The sequence below is a fragment of the Apteryx rowi genome, unplaced genomic scaffold (genome assembly GCF_003343035.1).
Source record: "Apteryx rowi isolate R43461 unplaced genomic scaffold, aptRow1 scaffold_19, whole genome shotgun sequence".
Lineage (NCBI taxonomy): Eukaryota > Metazoa > Chordata > Aves > Apterygiformes > Apterygidae > Apteryx > Apteryx rowi.
The window spans coordinates 5175860-5192502 of NW_020448196.1; the positions used below are offsets into that span (position 1 = coordinate 5175860).

Here is a 16643-nt window from a genome sequence, read left to right on the forward strand (position 1 = left end):
TATGGTCTTAAGTGGGTGAAGGGTTTGGCCCCTTATTTAAGCATCTTTTGAGAGATTTTGAAAGCAGGAAGCTCAGACCGTCGGTAGTTCTTTCCAATGTGCGTTAAGAGCAAAAGGGAAACCAGCAATGCAAATACGTGTAGGCATTAGTCACATTCCTCCTGGTACTCTTGTCTGACCTTCTAGAATATACGAGCCCCACACGATAGAGCAAGTCTGAACCAAGACTCAGCAATCTCTTGGGCAGTGTTTGGCAGGCATGGTATTAGAGGCATCTGCTGCTTGCACCTCTAGGAGCAATTCCGTTGTCTGGTAAGAGTGTAAGGCTATCTGTTTGTGAGGTGCCACAGTGGAACGTGGTATATAACTTGTTCTGCACAGTTTACTCCAAACCCTTGGAAAATGCGATAGATTCACTTGCTGAAGTGCATGGAGATGGGACAGAGCAAGCTCTTTACAGGCTCTGTTGCTCGTGGCAGATCATCAGCATGCTACTATCAGCCATCCTGTTGTAATTCCATTGAACCGAATGGATTTGATGGCTGTTAGAGTCATGTCACAAGGTCTTGCTGCAGCCCGGTAACACTGGGTTGTGAAATTACTGAATTAGCTCTTGTTCTTTCACCTACCTATTAGCCTTACTAATGCTCTCTTGGTAACACATGAGCTGAAATACATTGGTCTGTCTCAAATCCCTCTGCTCTGATACAAGCTTATGTGGAGATGTTATCCAGGTGCAAGACACACAAAGCACATAGTGAGGTTTGCTTCTTGCTGCTCTTGACGAGTTCAGAGAGATGAGGGCATATTCCTTCCATCCTCAGATTGTATTGTATAGATTATGTTGTATTGTTGTATCCTTTTAGTTCTTCTCTATTCTTTTTCTCATTGCCAAACTCTTTTTCTCTGAATTCCTTGCCGTCTGGAACAGCCTTTCTGTTCCTCTGCATCTCATCAGCTTTCCACTTATCTGCAGTTTTCAGCTGATAAAATGTTGCCTCTGTTGCTGATGTCTCTTAATTTCTCCCTCTGTTTTTGGCCTTATGACTAGATATTTGGCTTGTTTGAACATAATTGCACTGTCAGCTGTAATGGATACCATATTGTCCTGAATTATTGCCTGTCGGGATTAAGCCTCTGTAAATGGCAGAATTAGTATCTGAGGCTTCCAAGAGGACCGTGTGCACAAACATGTTACGCCCCTATTTTGCTGAGGGGGTGGGTGTGTTTGCATGTGATAAAAGACTGGTTTCTGCAGTGCATCTTCATTAACAGCAAGAGAAGGAAGGAAGGACTCCCTACAGCTTCTGCAGAAGAAGGGAGAAGCCCATTTGCTGTTAGAAATGYTATTTAAGTTGCAGTGCAAACAAAACTTCAATTATATATTTCTCACCATTTTTTGCACAATGGCTCTGAAGCTGGACTGTGTTAGCTCCGTGTCTGTTGCAGGGCTTGGATATATCGTTACAGCAGCTGTTGTGCTTTCAGCTGTGGTAAGTGAATAACATCACAAATAAACATTGAAAAACTTTTGTTTTTACTTGTAAGAGTCACACTCTTTTCTAACTCTTTGTAAGGAGTTTGTCCAAATTTATGGTGGGAATTTGGGAGAAATTAAGTCAGGCTGTCAGGAATCAAAACAGTAAGTTCATTGTTTTCCATCTTTATCTGTTTGATACCAGATTTCAGTTTAGGGATCAGTTTGGTAGCTAACTTGCTATTTTGCTTTCTAGTTTGTAACATTCTTTATTTCTGCCTTGAAAGCCGAGCATATTGTACTTCTCTCCATCAGCTACTATGAACTATCTTCTTTGTCAAAATACTGGATGCTTCTAAAATAACATTTTAATTTTTTCCTTCCTGTTATCTGGTATGACTCAAAGGCATGCTATAATATGTGGACAAACTCCCTTTGCCAATACTACAGAAGTGTTTTATTTCTTTTCAGTGTTACCAGACTGAATTCTTTTAAAGTATAGTTATATAAAACTGCCCATGACATTTGTTAAAAGAATAGATAGCATATTGTTAATATGCGGCATTAGTATGAAAATATATGTTTTAAACCAAAATTGCAATGTCCTTCAAGACAGGATGTTATCCATATTAGTGTAATTCCTAGAAGAGAACAGTTATGTAGAAGTACTGAAGTAATGTCTCCCAGGATTATAAACAGAAGAGTTATAAGAAACATGTTAATCTAACTCTGTGATGATATTCACAACATTTTCCAGAGAGAGACAGATAAGATTATCCGGGTTTTAGGAAACATTAAATAATGATTGTGCTAGGTATACAACATATATAGTTAAAGGGAGTATGTTTATTTCCTAGATTCTTGGAACTCATGCAACATTTAGAGAAAAGAATAGCCAGCAAGGGAATTTGTCTATTATTTATATGCCCTATTAAAAAGCAATAGATTAGAAAAGAAGGAAAATGTAATACACAGAGTAAAATCAATAGAGGTAGACTTACTGACAAAGAGTGGAGAAAAGAAAGTCTAGGAAGGAATAAGTCAGGAGTAAGTCAGGAAGCAGAGTTGAACAGAAGTTCAACAGTGATCATTTGAGAGATTTTGGAAAGTTCAGTGCAAGAGAAAATAGGAAACTTTCCACTTGTTGCCTGGAACAATAGTTAAGAGATCAGAGGCAATATAATCTAAACAAGGGCTTCCCGTGTACTGTGCGTATTGAACAACATTCTCTGTCTTACCTCTAGCCTGTCAGCATGGTGGAACACGCCGAGTTTTTGAAGGCTGGGAAGGAACCTGGCCTTCAGATCTGGAGGATTGAGAAATTTGATTTGGTACCAGTGCCAAAAAATCTGTATGGAGACTTCTTCACAGGAGATTCCTATCTTGTGCTGAATACCATCAAACAGCGGAATGGGAACCTCCAGTACGACTTGCATTTCTGGTTAGGTAAGGTCTGATGGGAGTTCCCTTGCTGAACCAGGAGCCCAAAGTGAACTCTGTTCCTCTCACTAGTGTAGCATTGTCCAGTAAGGGTTACCAGAGGAAATAAGAGACTACAGAAAGAATGAAATTTTATGTGAATATGGTGCTACTCACCTTAAATATTTGAAGTGGTTTCTGCAATCGTAAGTGCAGCCATCTCTGTACCTAGAAGTTGTATTGCGTCACTGAAAGAAGGGCTTTTCTGGTCAAGATGACAGAAGTCCCTATTCTCCAGAGACACTGTCAGGTCCACAGAGAAGATGAGGTCTCAGATGAAAGAGACTACTGAAATCTTTCTATTGAAAGATCAGTAGTCAGTAATTATCCTCCTGTCTCAGAGTGGATTTTTTTCCCCTGAAGTTTAGACCTGCTAATTGGCCTTCTCAGTAAATGTCACTGAGTAACACGGTAAGGCTTTCTCCACATCTTGCAAAACCAAGACTCATGGAACATATCATTGTCAAAGCTATGTAGGATACAAGTATGATGTTTTGTCGTGTCTGCTATGTGTCAGTAGCTTTTCCCCAGAAAGAGTGCCTGGTAGACCTGAGAGGCAAACTGCTGTGGAACTGGTGCCCTACTAATCTCTACAGCCCTCATAAAGCCTGATGACAACACCTTGCTGCCGCTTCATCTGTCCGTGTATTTGGCTGCTAGCAGGTTTTCTCCTAGGACAAGAAGAAATGGCAGTGGGAGAGTTCATGATGCCTGTCAAAGACATAGCTGTAAAGCAGTGGTTCCTCGGGACTGCAGCAGTTATGATGGTATAATGAGCCTGCCAGAAAAATACATAGTTTGTACTGCTATTTGGGGTCATTAATAGAAAAATTTGCAGACCCTTCTGTAAACTAAGCTTTCCAGCGATCTCCTTTCTCCCTAGTACTTTTGCATGGTTGAACATAGAGGCAGAAACCCCCCATTGTCTCCAAGCTGTTGCCTTTTCATTTCTTAGGAGATGAAAGCTCTCAAGATGAACGTGGGGCAGCTGCCATATTCACTGTCCAGATGGATGACTACCTTCAAGGGAAGGCTGTCCAGCATCGCGAAGTGCAAGGCCATGAGTCCTCAACTTTCCTGGGGTACTTCAAATCTGGCRTCAAGTACAAGGTAGGCAATCACTGGGTCTTTATACTGCCAGACTGAATCAAGTCTGCAAGAAATGACATCCTGTCCTCTTCTCAGGAGAAGAAGAGTTGCCGTTTTGATAGTTGCTAAAAAAAAACCCCACTCTCAACCAGATGTTTTCAGTGTTGGAACTGACAGGGTGGAGAACAGCAGATCCCAGGGGGATAGCTTTGGCTGAATTAATAATACACAAGTAAAGCCCCAGGAAATTTTAGAAATTGAGGTTTTGTTTTCCTTTGAGAAGTAGAGGAAAGAACAGTCTCAAGATGTCTGGAATTAATTTAAGAAACAGCAATCTGAGTTAATGGGAAACGCCTACCCAGTAATTTAATAATTTCTCCCCACTTACCTAACAGAGTTTGACCTTTCCAGTCTCTTTTTCTGTGCTCAGCCCACCTCCTTGGCATTCATAATATTTCAGTAAAATAGGAGAATAGCTGTGGGAATTACTCTTTCATCCCATTGCAGTAAAATGGAATAGAAGAAGTAGAAACTTATAGTCAAGAATAGTTATGTTTGTTAGAAATCCAGTGGCACAAGGAAAGTGATATCAAGACAAATTCTTGCAAAATACTTACATGTAGTGCTTTTGGGGGAATAACTGAAATTAGTCCCGTTGCCTAAGTTGACAAGGAATTTGCAAGTATCTCTTTATCAGCAGGAAAGTGAATACTGAGACTGGGATAATTTCTGGTAGGCAGGACAAGATACGCATGGAAATACACCCCTCACCTCAGCAGTCAAAACCCTACAAATACCTCAACTTATCATCATCCTCTTTGAATCTGGAGATCTCCAACTGTGTCGTATCAGTATCCCATAGAATAGATACCACAGGAATTTGAAGAGTGATGGATATATTAATATATGAAAGCTCAGACTGGGGCAAACTAGCTCCCTCTGGAAGCTACTGGTAACCCTCTTTCCTGAGAGAGGCAAAAACTGCTCACAGATAGCAAGTTAGTAGGATTTTCTTTTTTTTCTGGAGTAAAAGCACAAGTGTGAACTGATTTTCTTCTTCTTCCCTTAGGCTGGTGGTGTGGCTTCTGGCTTCAGGCATGTGGTTCCCAATGAAGTAACTGTCCAGAGGCTTCTTCAAGTCAAAGGCAGGCGAACAGTCCGAGCAACTGAGGTCCCTGTGACCTGGGAGAGCTTCAACACTGGGGACTGCTTCATCCTTGACCTTGGTAGTGTAAGTACCATGTAAAAGACAGGTTTAGTGAACTTTCAGGGCTGGGAGAGAGGTCTGATTAAATCAGTGTGCGAAGAAAAACTGAAGTGATGTCAAGTGTTGAGTATTCTGAAATATTGTTCAGCCAGTATTTTAACATCTTTCAGGCCTGGCCATACAGCCATCTCATCCAGTTTGGGGGCTGTTAGGCTCTGACACTCTGCCGCTGCATGGTCTTTGTCTTTCCCCCCAGGACATCTATCAGTGGTGTGGCTCCGACAGCAACCGCCATGAACGGCTGAAGGCCACTGTGCTGGCCAAGGGAATTCGGGACAACGAGCGGAGCGGCCGGGCCAAAGTCTATGTTGTAGAGGATGGATCAGAGCGGGAGGAAATGCTTCAGGTTATTCACTTCATCCATTTCTCTGCTGGATAGGAAGGGTGGTATGTGGAAGAAGAGTTGGGATGGGTAGACAGACTCAGTACAGGGTATCTTTACATATCAAGTGTTAGTAGCATAAACACGCTCAATTCAGAGTGATGCAGGCTTGGGCCTCTGCATCATTGGGAGATCAGTGTGTGTTATTTTTGCTGTTGTTGATATGAAAGTTTCTTCTACATGTTCCTTGTGGTTGGAGCATCTGAGGAACAGAGATTCTTGTGGATCAGCTAGCAATGTTGTTTCTCTCTCTCTCACAGGTTCTGGGACCAAAGCCCAGTTTGCCACCGGGAGTTTCTGATGAAACCAAAACTGATACAGCCAATAGAAAGCTGGCTAAGCTCTATAAGGTAACGAGAAACAGATGGACCCTGACAAATAACCTTGTGGAGGGTGGTGATCCTTGCACAGTTAGATGGACCTGGATTGGAGAAGAGCTGATCTGATCTGAGTCCTGCTTCAGCCTAGTTCTACTGTTAGTTTCTTACTAAGTTTTATATATGAGCCTTGGTTACTTACACTGCATACCCACATGCTTTCTGTTGTCTTTATCAGCATTGCTGACTCCAGCAAGACAGCTGGGACTTTCAGGAATTTTTGAGGGAATGGAATAGTGTGAAACAAATGAAGAAAGGGAGTCTTCTGTTTTGTTATCAGGCTTTGTGTTAGGAAGATGACAGGAATAAATTAGAAGCAGTGAGCCTGGGGCCAGACTCTACCCCTTTCTGCATCCAGTGAGCATGATGAAGCAATGGTTTGCGAGGTAATGTTTGCCACCAACTAGTATGAGTGCAGGAGGATGTCCAAGTCTTCTTAGGAGCAACTTTTCCTACAGCAGTCTCTACTAATGATTTAGTGAATGTCTGCTGAGGTGGTTTGTGATGTAGACCTTTATCCATCAGTAAGTTCAGAACTCAGACCATTAAACCCACTTTATACAGGGAGACCTAGTCATAGTTTTACCAAGGCAGTCTTTTCCAGTTTGGGGTGCAGTTGCTTTGCTTTAGAAGATATTTCTTGGCTACTTTTGCAGCAAGGGTATTACTATTTTGGATCAACCCTTCTTGGGTCCCAGCAGTATCTGCTTTGCTAGAAGTTCTTGAAATCCCCATAGTAGATGTTCTGTTTTTGTCATACTGTTGCTGTGTCAAAGAATCCTGTCTGGAAAACAATAGTGCTCAAAGCAGCCAATGCATTCAAGTTGATTTTCCTTCTGCTCCCTGAGTTTTGAACTATTGCCGTGGAGTGGGAGGGGGACAGATGATGCCTGATCTGACCTCTGTACTGTGTTATCGCAGGTCTCCAATGGGGCAGGGAACATGGCAGTCTCTCTGGTGGCAGATGAGAACCCCTTCTCTCAGGCAGCCCTGAATACAGATGACTGCTTCATTCTGGACCATGGCACAGATGGAAAGATCTTTGTTTGGAAAGGTAGCGCAGAGATGGAGGTGAAGGCGGTTATGTATGCATAGGATCTAAATGCAATTACTGATCCCTGTTTCCTTCAAGCAGGGTAGGGGAGGGTGTATTTGGTGGTGGTGGTGGTGCTTTTCTAAGTAAGTACAGACAGCATTAACGATCTCAGGAATGCTTTCTCCCACTGCTTCCCTGGGGCGAAGAAATTAAATTTGTGTTGTAAGTAGAAAGGCAGTTGTGCTCTCATGGCCATCACAGATGAGCATCCAAGTAATAAATTGTCATTTGCTACTTGGCATCATCTTCTAGCTGGAAGACTGGACCCTTCTACTGTAACAACAGGTAGAAGTGCCTGGGACACTTTCTCCTCTGGGTACACAGAACTTTTAAAAAGTTGATCTCTTCTCTCTCTGCTTTCATTAAAGGAAAGAGTGCCAACTCTGAAGAGAAGAAGGCAGCCCTGAAAACCGCTTCAGAGTTCATTGAAAAAATGGGTTATCCTAAACATACCCAGGTAAGGAAGTGCAGCCCACCTATGACCAACCCCCAAACATCACTAAAAACACTTTTGTGCCACACAGGCCACTTACTGAAGAGCACAGCTACTGTGAAGTGTCCCTAGCAGTCTTTCAAGCAGCTCCTGTTTTGGAAGATCTGCTCTCCTGCAGGGTCATTTTAAACAGTATAGCTCCTGGGCTAAGAGCATTTCACAGAATGCTTGAGGTTGGAAGAGAACATCTAGTCCAAGCACCCTGCTCAAGCAGGGTCACCTACAGCAGGCTGCCCAGGACCATGTTCAGATGGTTTTTGAATATCTGCAAGGATGGAGACTCCACAACTTCTCTGGGCAATCTGTTCCAGTGCTCTGGCACCCTCACAGTAAAAAAGTTTTTCCTTAGATTCAGATGGAACTTCCTGTGTTTCAGTTTGTGCCCGTTGCCTCTTGTAATTTTATCCCAACACAACTAATATGTAACATTTCTTTCTCTCAGACATTTTTTTACCTTTTCCATGACTTCTCCCCAAACAGTGAAAAAGAGAGGGCATGAAGAAACTTGCCTTTGTTGTTCTTGGGACAATGATTCTAAGAGCTTAACTCCTCTTCAGCCTTGCTCAAAACTCACCTTAGACAGAGTCTGTATCCCATAGCCTATTCTGAGATCCCTGTGGTTGATTGTAATGGTATAGACCTTTCAGGTGTAGTTACAGAAAGGCTTAAGAAAGGTTGAATAACACTGGCTTGGAGCAAAAGACCCCTTCTAAAGCAGCAGAAGACATATGGTTTGTGATGTATCTTTTCTCTTGGTAAAGATCTGCTGCGTATGGTAATAGCTGGAGGAACTATTGGTTGCTGTGTCTCTCATCATGGCACCAGTAAGACCTGCATGCCCCATTTGGTGTGTTTCCCACCAGTCACTTCGACATTGCTGTTAATACTGCTTTTTGGTACCAAACGCTTCACTGCTGCAGCTTCTGAAGAGTTGTTCCAGGCAATTCTCTGTCAGCCTGAAACCAGAGTTTATGCTACGGCAAGGAGCAGCCAGAGCTCAAACCATGTATGATGTGGGTTAAGGCTGTTCCTGATAGGTTGTCTCATTTGTTTCAGGTCCAAGTCCTCCCTGAGAGTGGTGAGACACCTTTGTTTAAGCAATTCTTCAAGAACTGGCGGGACAAGGACCAGACGGAAGGACTGGGGCAGGCTTACATTTCTGGTCGCGTTGCCAAGATTGAGAAGGTACCTTTCGATGCTGCCACTCTGCACACCTCCAAAGCCATGGCTGCCCAGCACGGAATGGAGGATGATGGCTCTGGCAGGAAACAGGTAAAGGGGTGTCAGGGAGAAAGCACAGAAGCAATGATGTCTTGGGGAACCGCTTGGGTTTACCCACACTGTAGCTGTTAGAACAGTTCCAGGAGTGTTCCAAATTTAACAGTACTCCCAAGACAAGGCATTTTGCTTTTATATTATCACTTGTAAGCAAATTGAATTCCAGGCACCTACAAATGCTACCTGCCCTTGTGCTGAGCAGTGTCAGAATCCTTCTGGGAGGGGTTCCAGAAATGTCTTCACTACCTGATGGCATTCCTGCAAGAACACTGAGATAGATGGAGGCCTGAGACTCATCAATGCTACAGTTTTATAAACTATGGGATATTTTTTAACACCAGAAACACCAGCAGGTTCTTGAGAGCCCTACAGCCAAGTGGTGTAGATGAACTGTTATCTTAACCCTAAAATTGTCCTGGGATGATGCTTCACCAAACAGTGTGGATCCCCACTTATTTTTCTCAGTCTTCCTCCTCCCCAATATTCCGGCTTTTGCCATTGTGCATGTGGGGATGATTGTCTCAGAGCATCTGTCTCGTGCACCTGTATGTACGCCTTTGTGCGTAGAAGCTGTGCTGGAGGTGGATTTGAAAGGGCTGAGTACTGGGTCTCATCCCCCTAGCCCATAGGGGCCCTAGGTATCATTAGGCTTTTCAGAAGTCCCTAGTAAGGCTGACAGCTTCCTGGCTGCCCAACTGAGAGAAGYTGAAATGATCATGTCGGATACAAAAACTGGCATGAGTGCTGGCAGTGCTAGCAGTCTGACTCACATTTTCTCCAATGATTCTGACCCTTCTGATCAATCTGGTCAAGGTCTGGGAGCTAGCAACAGAACAGCTAAGTTTGCCTTGCTTCCAGGCCTGGCTGCCAGGTTTGTGGAAGTAGTTGGTGGGTGGGAACGCCATTTTTTTACCAGATTTCCCCAGCAGGTGGTGCCGTAGGACTGCGAGTTTAGGAGGCTGAATGTGAGAAGAAAACGGAACACGAGCTCTGTTTACTGCTTATTCTCCTGTCACGCTTCACTCAGGATATTTCTGCACCTCTCCTTTGCTGCTCCTTTTCTAGATCTGGAGAATAGAAGGCTCAGAGAAAGTGCCAGTGGATCCGTCGAAGTATGGCCAGTTCTACGGCGGGGATAGCTATATTATCTTGTACAATTACCAGCATGCTGGAAAACAGGGACAGATTATCTACACTTGGTAAGAAAGTTTTCCTGGTGCAAGGCCACCACCCACTGGGGCTAGAGTCCAATTATTTGAGAATGGATCACTGATGGTTCCCACTTATGGGGGATCCTCAGGGAATAAGATTTCACCCTGGATAATCTTCTCTTGCAAACAAAACACTGCCCAAGGTCTGGAATGTTTTGTTTGAAGTGGCACAATGTGGGGAGTTACTATGCTAGCATTATTAGTATTATTTTTAAATACTGTTTACTCTTGTCTTTGGACCAAGCTCTGGTTCTTTTTGCAAAGTTGCTACATCCTTTGAGAACACTGTATCTGACTTTTGGTACTCTGCCCCTCAGTTGATGGCTTGTGACTGTTAGTGTCCAGATCCTACCCTTTAAGGGGACTCTTCCAGCAGGCAATCTCTCAGTGGTCTTCTTCCAGTCACGCTCTTCAGCAAGCAGAGAGGGCACAGGCAAGCTGTGTAACTGAAACAAAAAAAGAGTGCAGTCTGCGTAGGGGCTGCATATGTAGTTCCTGCTAACAGTACTAATGTGAGATAGGCACGAAGATACTAAGAAATCTGTGCTTATTATCTGGAAAACATCCCTATCTCCTCCTCTAATCACTGTGTTACTGTATAAGATAGTGGATTTCTCCATCATGCTGACAGTACAATGCTGCAGAGATTTAGTAACATCAAGGTTTTCCTTACTTTATTTTCTTGATCTCTGTAAGGTGTGAGGAAAAAATATTGAAAATAAGATTCTAAAATTTTGCCTTGTCTTTCAGGCAGGGTGCTGATTCCACCCAAGACGAAATTACAACCTCTGCATTCCTCACAGTACAGCTGGATGAGGAGCTGGGAGGCAGCCCTGTGCAGGTAAATAAAAACAGTGTGAATAAATTAGATATGCATTGCTTTCATATACCTCACAAGTGGTTGTGGGCCTTCTGTGACCTACCATTACAAATGCTCAGGAGTTAACAATCACCATTTTATACCAATTAGTGCAAATTGTTGTCAGCCAACAGAGCTTGCTAGGAGAAAGGAGAGGAAACACCTTGGATATATTTAGTTCCCCTTTGCAGGGGCAGCTGGATTGATGCAGACTGCAAACTCCTGGAATCAACTAAGATGTCTATTTTTATTCTTAATTTAAAATTGGAGTGAGAGAAAAGGCATGTGACTTAGAAAGCCTTTGGCATTTGAGGGAGGAGTGAGAAACAAGCAAATAGTTCCTGAGAATGAAATATTTCAGTTAGATTTTCTAAAATGAAACCAGAAAGGGTCTGACATTGAAAGGGTTAAAGGGCTGAGAAACAGTGAGAAAGGTCAATGCATTTTAGCAAATGGAAGAGGATGCATTTGTAATTCTTAGAAAAATGAATAACATACCAAAATGCATGATCTATCCTGACATCCACCATATCAGAAGGAAAGGATGTTTAGGATCCACTTTGTATGCTATATGATACCAAATGGTAGTGGACAAACCCAGCCGTATAGGGGTAGCAGCCAGCTGCAGTGGAGGTGTTGGGGAGAGGCTGTGTGCCAAACCTACGCTCTAGCTATTCTGCAAGAAGGCTTTGAAAGTGGCCAGTGTGTGACAGGAGGATATTATGACTGTTACTTGCTGGCCGCTAAGCCAATGCATCACTCTTCAGTTAAAATGAAATGGCAATTTTGAGAGCTCAGTTTAAACACTAGTCTGTTTTTGTGTGGGAAGTAATAACTAAGCTGCCATGACCAGCTAGGTGCTGTATGAAGATTCCAGCTGGAAAGATGGTGGTAAAGGCTATTTCCAGCAGATCTTGTGCTAGCCTTTATCAGCTTAAAACTGACAGTGAGGCGTTTTTTTGTCTTTAGAAACGAGTAGTGCAAGGAAAAGAGCCACCTCATCTGATGAGCATGTTTGGTGGAAAGCCCTTGATTGTTTATAAGGGTGGAACCTCTAGGGAAGGAGGCCAGACAGCACCTGCAGAAACACGGCTGTTCCAGGTCCGATCCAGCACCTCAGGAGCTACCAGAGCAGTAGAGGTATGTGGGAAGAGGGCCAAATTTCATGTTGTATGCATAGGTGGTGGTAGGAACACGATCCCTTTGAATAGAACAAAGGCCAAATTCCACTTTCTGATGTAAACTGAAACACACTTTGAAACTTTTATAAACTGTTAAGAGCTTCCCCTTTTCCCATGGATTAATAGTGGTAATCACTATGTTTTCATTGGTTTATTAGTGTCACCTTGATTATATTTAAGCCCTTTTCTCTTAAGTCCCCAATAAATGTTGTGCCCTGTATACAGTGATACTTTTAAAACACTGTTGAAAACAATCAAGATCTGGTGTGGAATTTCGGGACCTGTTCTAAGTGTGAGTGACAGCACTGCTACAAGTGAAAGATAGAAAGTGCTAAATACCTTATATGCAAATAGAACTTTTGCCCTGTGTCTTAAAAAATAAACAAAAACACATAGTAACAAAAAATAGATAAAGAAATCCTGGTCAATAGTGATAGGCGAGACAAGGAGCACTGTTTTATGTCTGCACTAACGTCCTAATTTTCTAGCTTCATGATAGCATATCTTTGCTGACGTAGGGGAAATTATGTTAATTAGTAATTTATCAACCTCAGTGGCAGGGATAATATTGCTCTACAAAGGTCTCCCCAGCAAGTTCTTAAATCTCCTGTCATAACCATTAAGATCTGGCAAAATGACAGCCCCAGGTATTCTCACCATATGTCATATGTATGTGTAGATTAGAGGAACATGCATTTATTTACTTTTCTCATATGATTAGTCCTTGTTCATTACACACACAAATATACAACATCTCATGTAACTTTACATGCTTGCACTGAATATCTTGTTTGAAATCTATTCAACAGTAGGTACTGATTATTATTTTGAAATAATGAGCTCTGTGTAGAGGATGGTTACACCTGACACATGCAATGTTCTTTCTTTTCAGCTGGATCCTGCTGCCAGTGAGCTGAACTCCAATGATGCCTTTGTCCTGAAAACTCCTTCTACTGCTTACCTTTGGGTTGGCCAAGGAGCCAGCAATGCTGAAAAATCAGGAGCACAAGAGCTGCTGAAGATTCTGGGAGCTCGCCCAGTACAGATTTCTGAGGGCAGAGAGCCAGGTGAGGAAAGCACGACTGAGTTTGAGATTATTTTCATATAGCTGCACTTTATCAGTGATTGTTTTATGGATATTTTCTTTTATCTCCCAGAACAAGGAAATGTGGACAYAGGCACAGAACAGCTCCTCCAAACTATCTTCATTAGGCTTAACAGCACCCTCATGTTTATAGGCCCTCCATACTTTCTAACTTAAGACAGAGAACTGCATGACACAGACCATTCTGCTGTGTGGAGCCTTCGGGTCCTATCCAAGCCATACTGCTACTTTGGATTCCATGTATAGTTGGATCATCAGTATCTTGTTCTCTTTTGCAGATAATTTCTGGGCAGCTTTGGGTGGAAAAACTGCTTACCGTACCTCTCCCCGGCTCAAGGACAAGAAGATGGATGCTCACCCCCCTCGTCTTTTTGCATGCTCCAACAAGAGTGGGCGCTTCATTGTGAGTGTCTGGGAAGATAGATAGTTAATTAATTCGCCATCCATCTGACAAGGCTGGGAGCAACTCAGTCCCAGTCTGCTCCTGAGCCAACCAGTAGGCAGTTACACCTTATCTTCTGTTGCAGTGTTTCCTCTAGAAGGAAACATCAGCACCATTTTTTTATTTTTTATTTTAGAGATATCAGCTAGCTCTATGGCACTGTTAGCAACACAACTTTCTGCAACATCAAGCTGGTCCTCCCTTCATTAACAACTAGCATTCAAACTCTAATTTTGACTCAGATATCTTTCAAGAAGAGGCAGCATTAAATGTCTTGTGCATGAGTGAAAGACTAATGAGATTCACAGGAGGCGATACTAGAACCTGTGTGAATCGCATTTCCCCTGCTGAGGTAAAATAGTGCTTGGAGTATGTGCTCATCTTTTAACCTTGTTTTCCAGATTGAAGAAGTTCCTGGAGATCTGATTCAGGATGACCTTGCTACAGATGATGTTATGATCCTTGACACATGGGACCAGGTATGTCACACTTACCTAAAGAAGAGGGAAGCAAGGAATAAGCAATAGTTGGCTCTAGAGACCCAAATTACAATAGCTAGAAGCATTACTGCATCTTAGCATCCTTTCATCTTCAGGCCTGAGAACAAATCACCTCACTAACGACATTAAAGAGAACTCGCAACCAACACTTGAGAAAAGAGTTGGTGTCCTGTCACTTCTTTTGGTTAGCTTATAGGCTGAAGAAAACCGACTTTTGTGTATTTTATGTACTCTCCATGTCTGTAAACTTAACAGCAGCCTCCTTGTCCTGTCCTGTCTGTAGACAGTTGACAACCGTTGTTGGGATTCAATAGCTTAAGATAATGACACATCTTCTATTACTGAAAACAGAGGGCTTATTAGTGGCTGTGCATAATCAGCTGAAAGGTAACTTAAAATTTTGTATTTTTTATGTATGTATGTAAAAATGTAAAAATGATGTTCAAAGATCAGCTAGTTCTTCCTAATATATAATATTAATATATAATTTGTAATATAATATGTAATTTGTAATAATATATAATTTGTTCATTTATCTAGAATTTAACGCAGATAAACTGCAGTCAAAAAGCTTCTTGTTGGCTACCAGTAGCTCTAGTCACTTAATTCAATGATAAGTTGATCAATAATGCAGGCACACCAGTACAAATATTCTAGTTTTGTATCATACTTGTCTTTGCTTACTGAGCCTCTGCCTAACTTATGCTTTCTTTCATATAGAAATTGTTGCTGAAACAATTCATATGACTTTTTATCTATAGGTCTTTGTATGGATTGGAAAGGATGCCCAGGAAGAGGAAAAGACTGAGGCCTTAGCATCTGGTAATGCCATTACATTTTCCTCTCTGAAATAAACCTCTTTTTTCTTTTCCTACCATCTGATCATAAGGCAGGCAGTTTCATACACTGAGAAACGTCTCTTAATTACAGTGTAAAATTAAATGTTGCGATGAGCCAAAGAGATGAGATATGTCTAGAAAGGAGGATCCCTAGGATCAGCAGAAAGAGGTGCAGTTGTCAGACACACTGTGCTCAACTCTCAACAGGGAAAAGCATCCTTGTGTGTGTAAGCAGGTAGAGATTGCCACTGTCTCCTTACATCAGTGTGTGTTGTAGGGGGCAGGGGACTGATCCTGGAAAGTTCAATCTCTGATATGAATTAAATGCTCACTTTGCCTCTGACCATATATGATGGCATTTTACTGCTTAAATTGTAATGGTCATTAGAAATATTTTCATGTAATTTGCATGTGAAAAGAATATTTTATAGTCTTATTGTAAGCTTTCTAGCTACCAGCACCAGTCTTTTAATAGATGTAGATAAAACCATAGAATGAAAGTTTTATTTTTTCAAAAGGAACGATCTGAAATGATATCTCCTGCATGCATTTAGCTATAATTGTTTTTCAGCTGTTGCTTCATAAGAATTGTTCTCAAGGGGATTTCCTTCTCCTTGTATATTTACAGCTAAACGGTACATTGAGACTGATCCTGCCAGCCGAGATAAGAGAACTCCAGTCACGCTCATTAAGCAAGGGTTTGAGCCTCCCACCTTCTCTGGCTGGTTCCTGGGCTGGGATGATGACTACTGGTCTGTTGATCCTCTACAGAGAGCAATGGCAGATGTGGACGTCTAAGTAAAAAGGCAGTTGTTTTGTGAATTTTTTTTTTTTTAATAGAGCAAGTCTAGTGCCTTCAATGCCTTCAAGAGCTACTTCCTCCTGCAGGATGCACGTTAACAAGGCAGTGATTTTAATAGCCAATTAGCTGTGCAATAATTACCAAAAACAATCATGACCAGTCATACTGCCCCCTCCTTGCTTTGATTATATTTAATACAATAAAGCTTGTATGGAATATGTGAAGACTAAAAATGTTGGGTTTTGTTACTAGGAGGAAAGGTTAAATAAAAGCTATTGATCCAGAATTTAAGTTTCTTGAAACAAATACACCTTAAGAAAAACCTGTACCTTCTTTGTGCCATTTTTGAAAATGTACTTTCTACCAAATGTTCACAGAAAGGATACTTCTGGTTTTTAGGTTCTGTTTTTGCTTTTTTTTCCACCTCAAAATTATCAGAAGCACTTGAGACCCTGATAAATTAACACTGTTCCAGTTCTTCAGCAAGTCAGTCAATAGTAAAGAGCTTTTTTTTTTTTTTTTAATTCAAGATGAGAACAAAAAGTGTGCCACTGTTGTCAACAAGAATTCACATGGGCGGCTACAAAAGCAGCAGTGGGAGTTACAGATTCTCTTCTCGTCCCTGTGGATTAATGTCAAGCTGTTACTTTGTTTCCCTTTGCAAGTGAGTGAATACAGAAACACTAGTTACTACACCTTGGTTAGCCATATTTTTCCCCCCTTAAAAAAAATCTAAACTTATATTAACTAAAATACTGACACACAT

General features: G+C 41.9%; 1 protein-coding gene across 2 annotated transcripts; it reads left to right on the forward strand.

Annotated features, from left to right (window-relative positions):
* The first annotated feature begins 1251 nt into the window (after nt 1-1251).
* On the forward strand, nt 1252-16642 carry GSN (gelsolin). Of its 2 annotated transcripts, XM_026062015.1 has the most exons (18): nt 1252-1493; nt 2722-2923; nt 3912-4066; nt 5115-5276; nt 5509-5658; nt 5955-6044; nt 6993-7125; nt 7536-7624; nt 8717-8932; nt 10004-10137; nt 10900-10990; nt 11978-12148; nt 13082-13256; nt 13573-13697; nt 14138-14215; nt 14998-15058; nt 15704-15881; nt 16408-16642. In XM_026062015.1, exons 1-17 carry the CDS (start codon nt 1344-1346, stop codon nt 15871-15873), a joined length of 2352 nt encoding a protein of 783 aa, XP_025917800.1. In that variant the 5' UTR covers nt 1252-1343; the 3' UTR covers nt 15874-15881; nt 16408-16642. The 2 variants fall into 2 exon arrangements, with proteins under 2 accessions (XP_025917800.1, XP_025917799.1); XM_026062014.1 differs by lacking the exon at nt 16408-16642 and having other exon boundaries at nt 15704-16163.
* The last annotated feature ends 1 nt before the right edge of the window (nt 16643 follows it).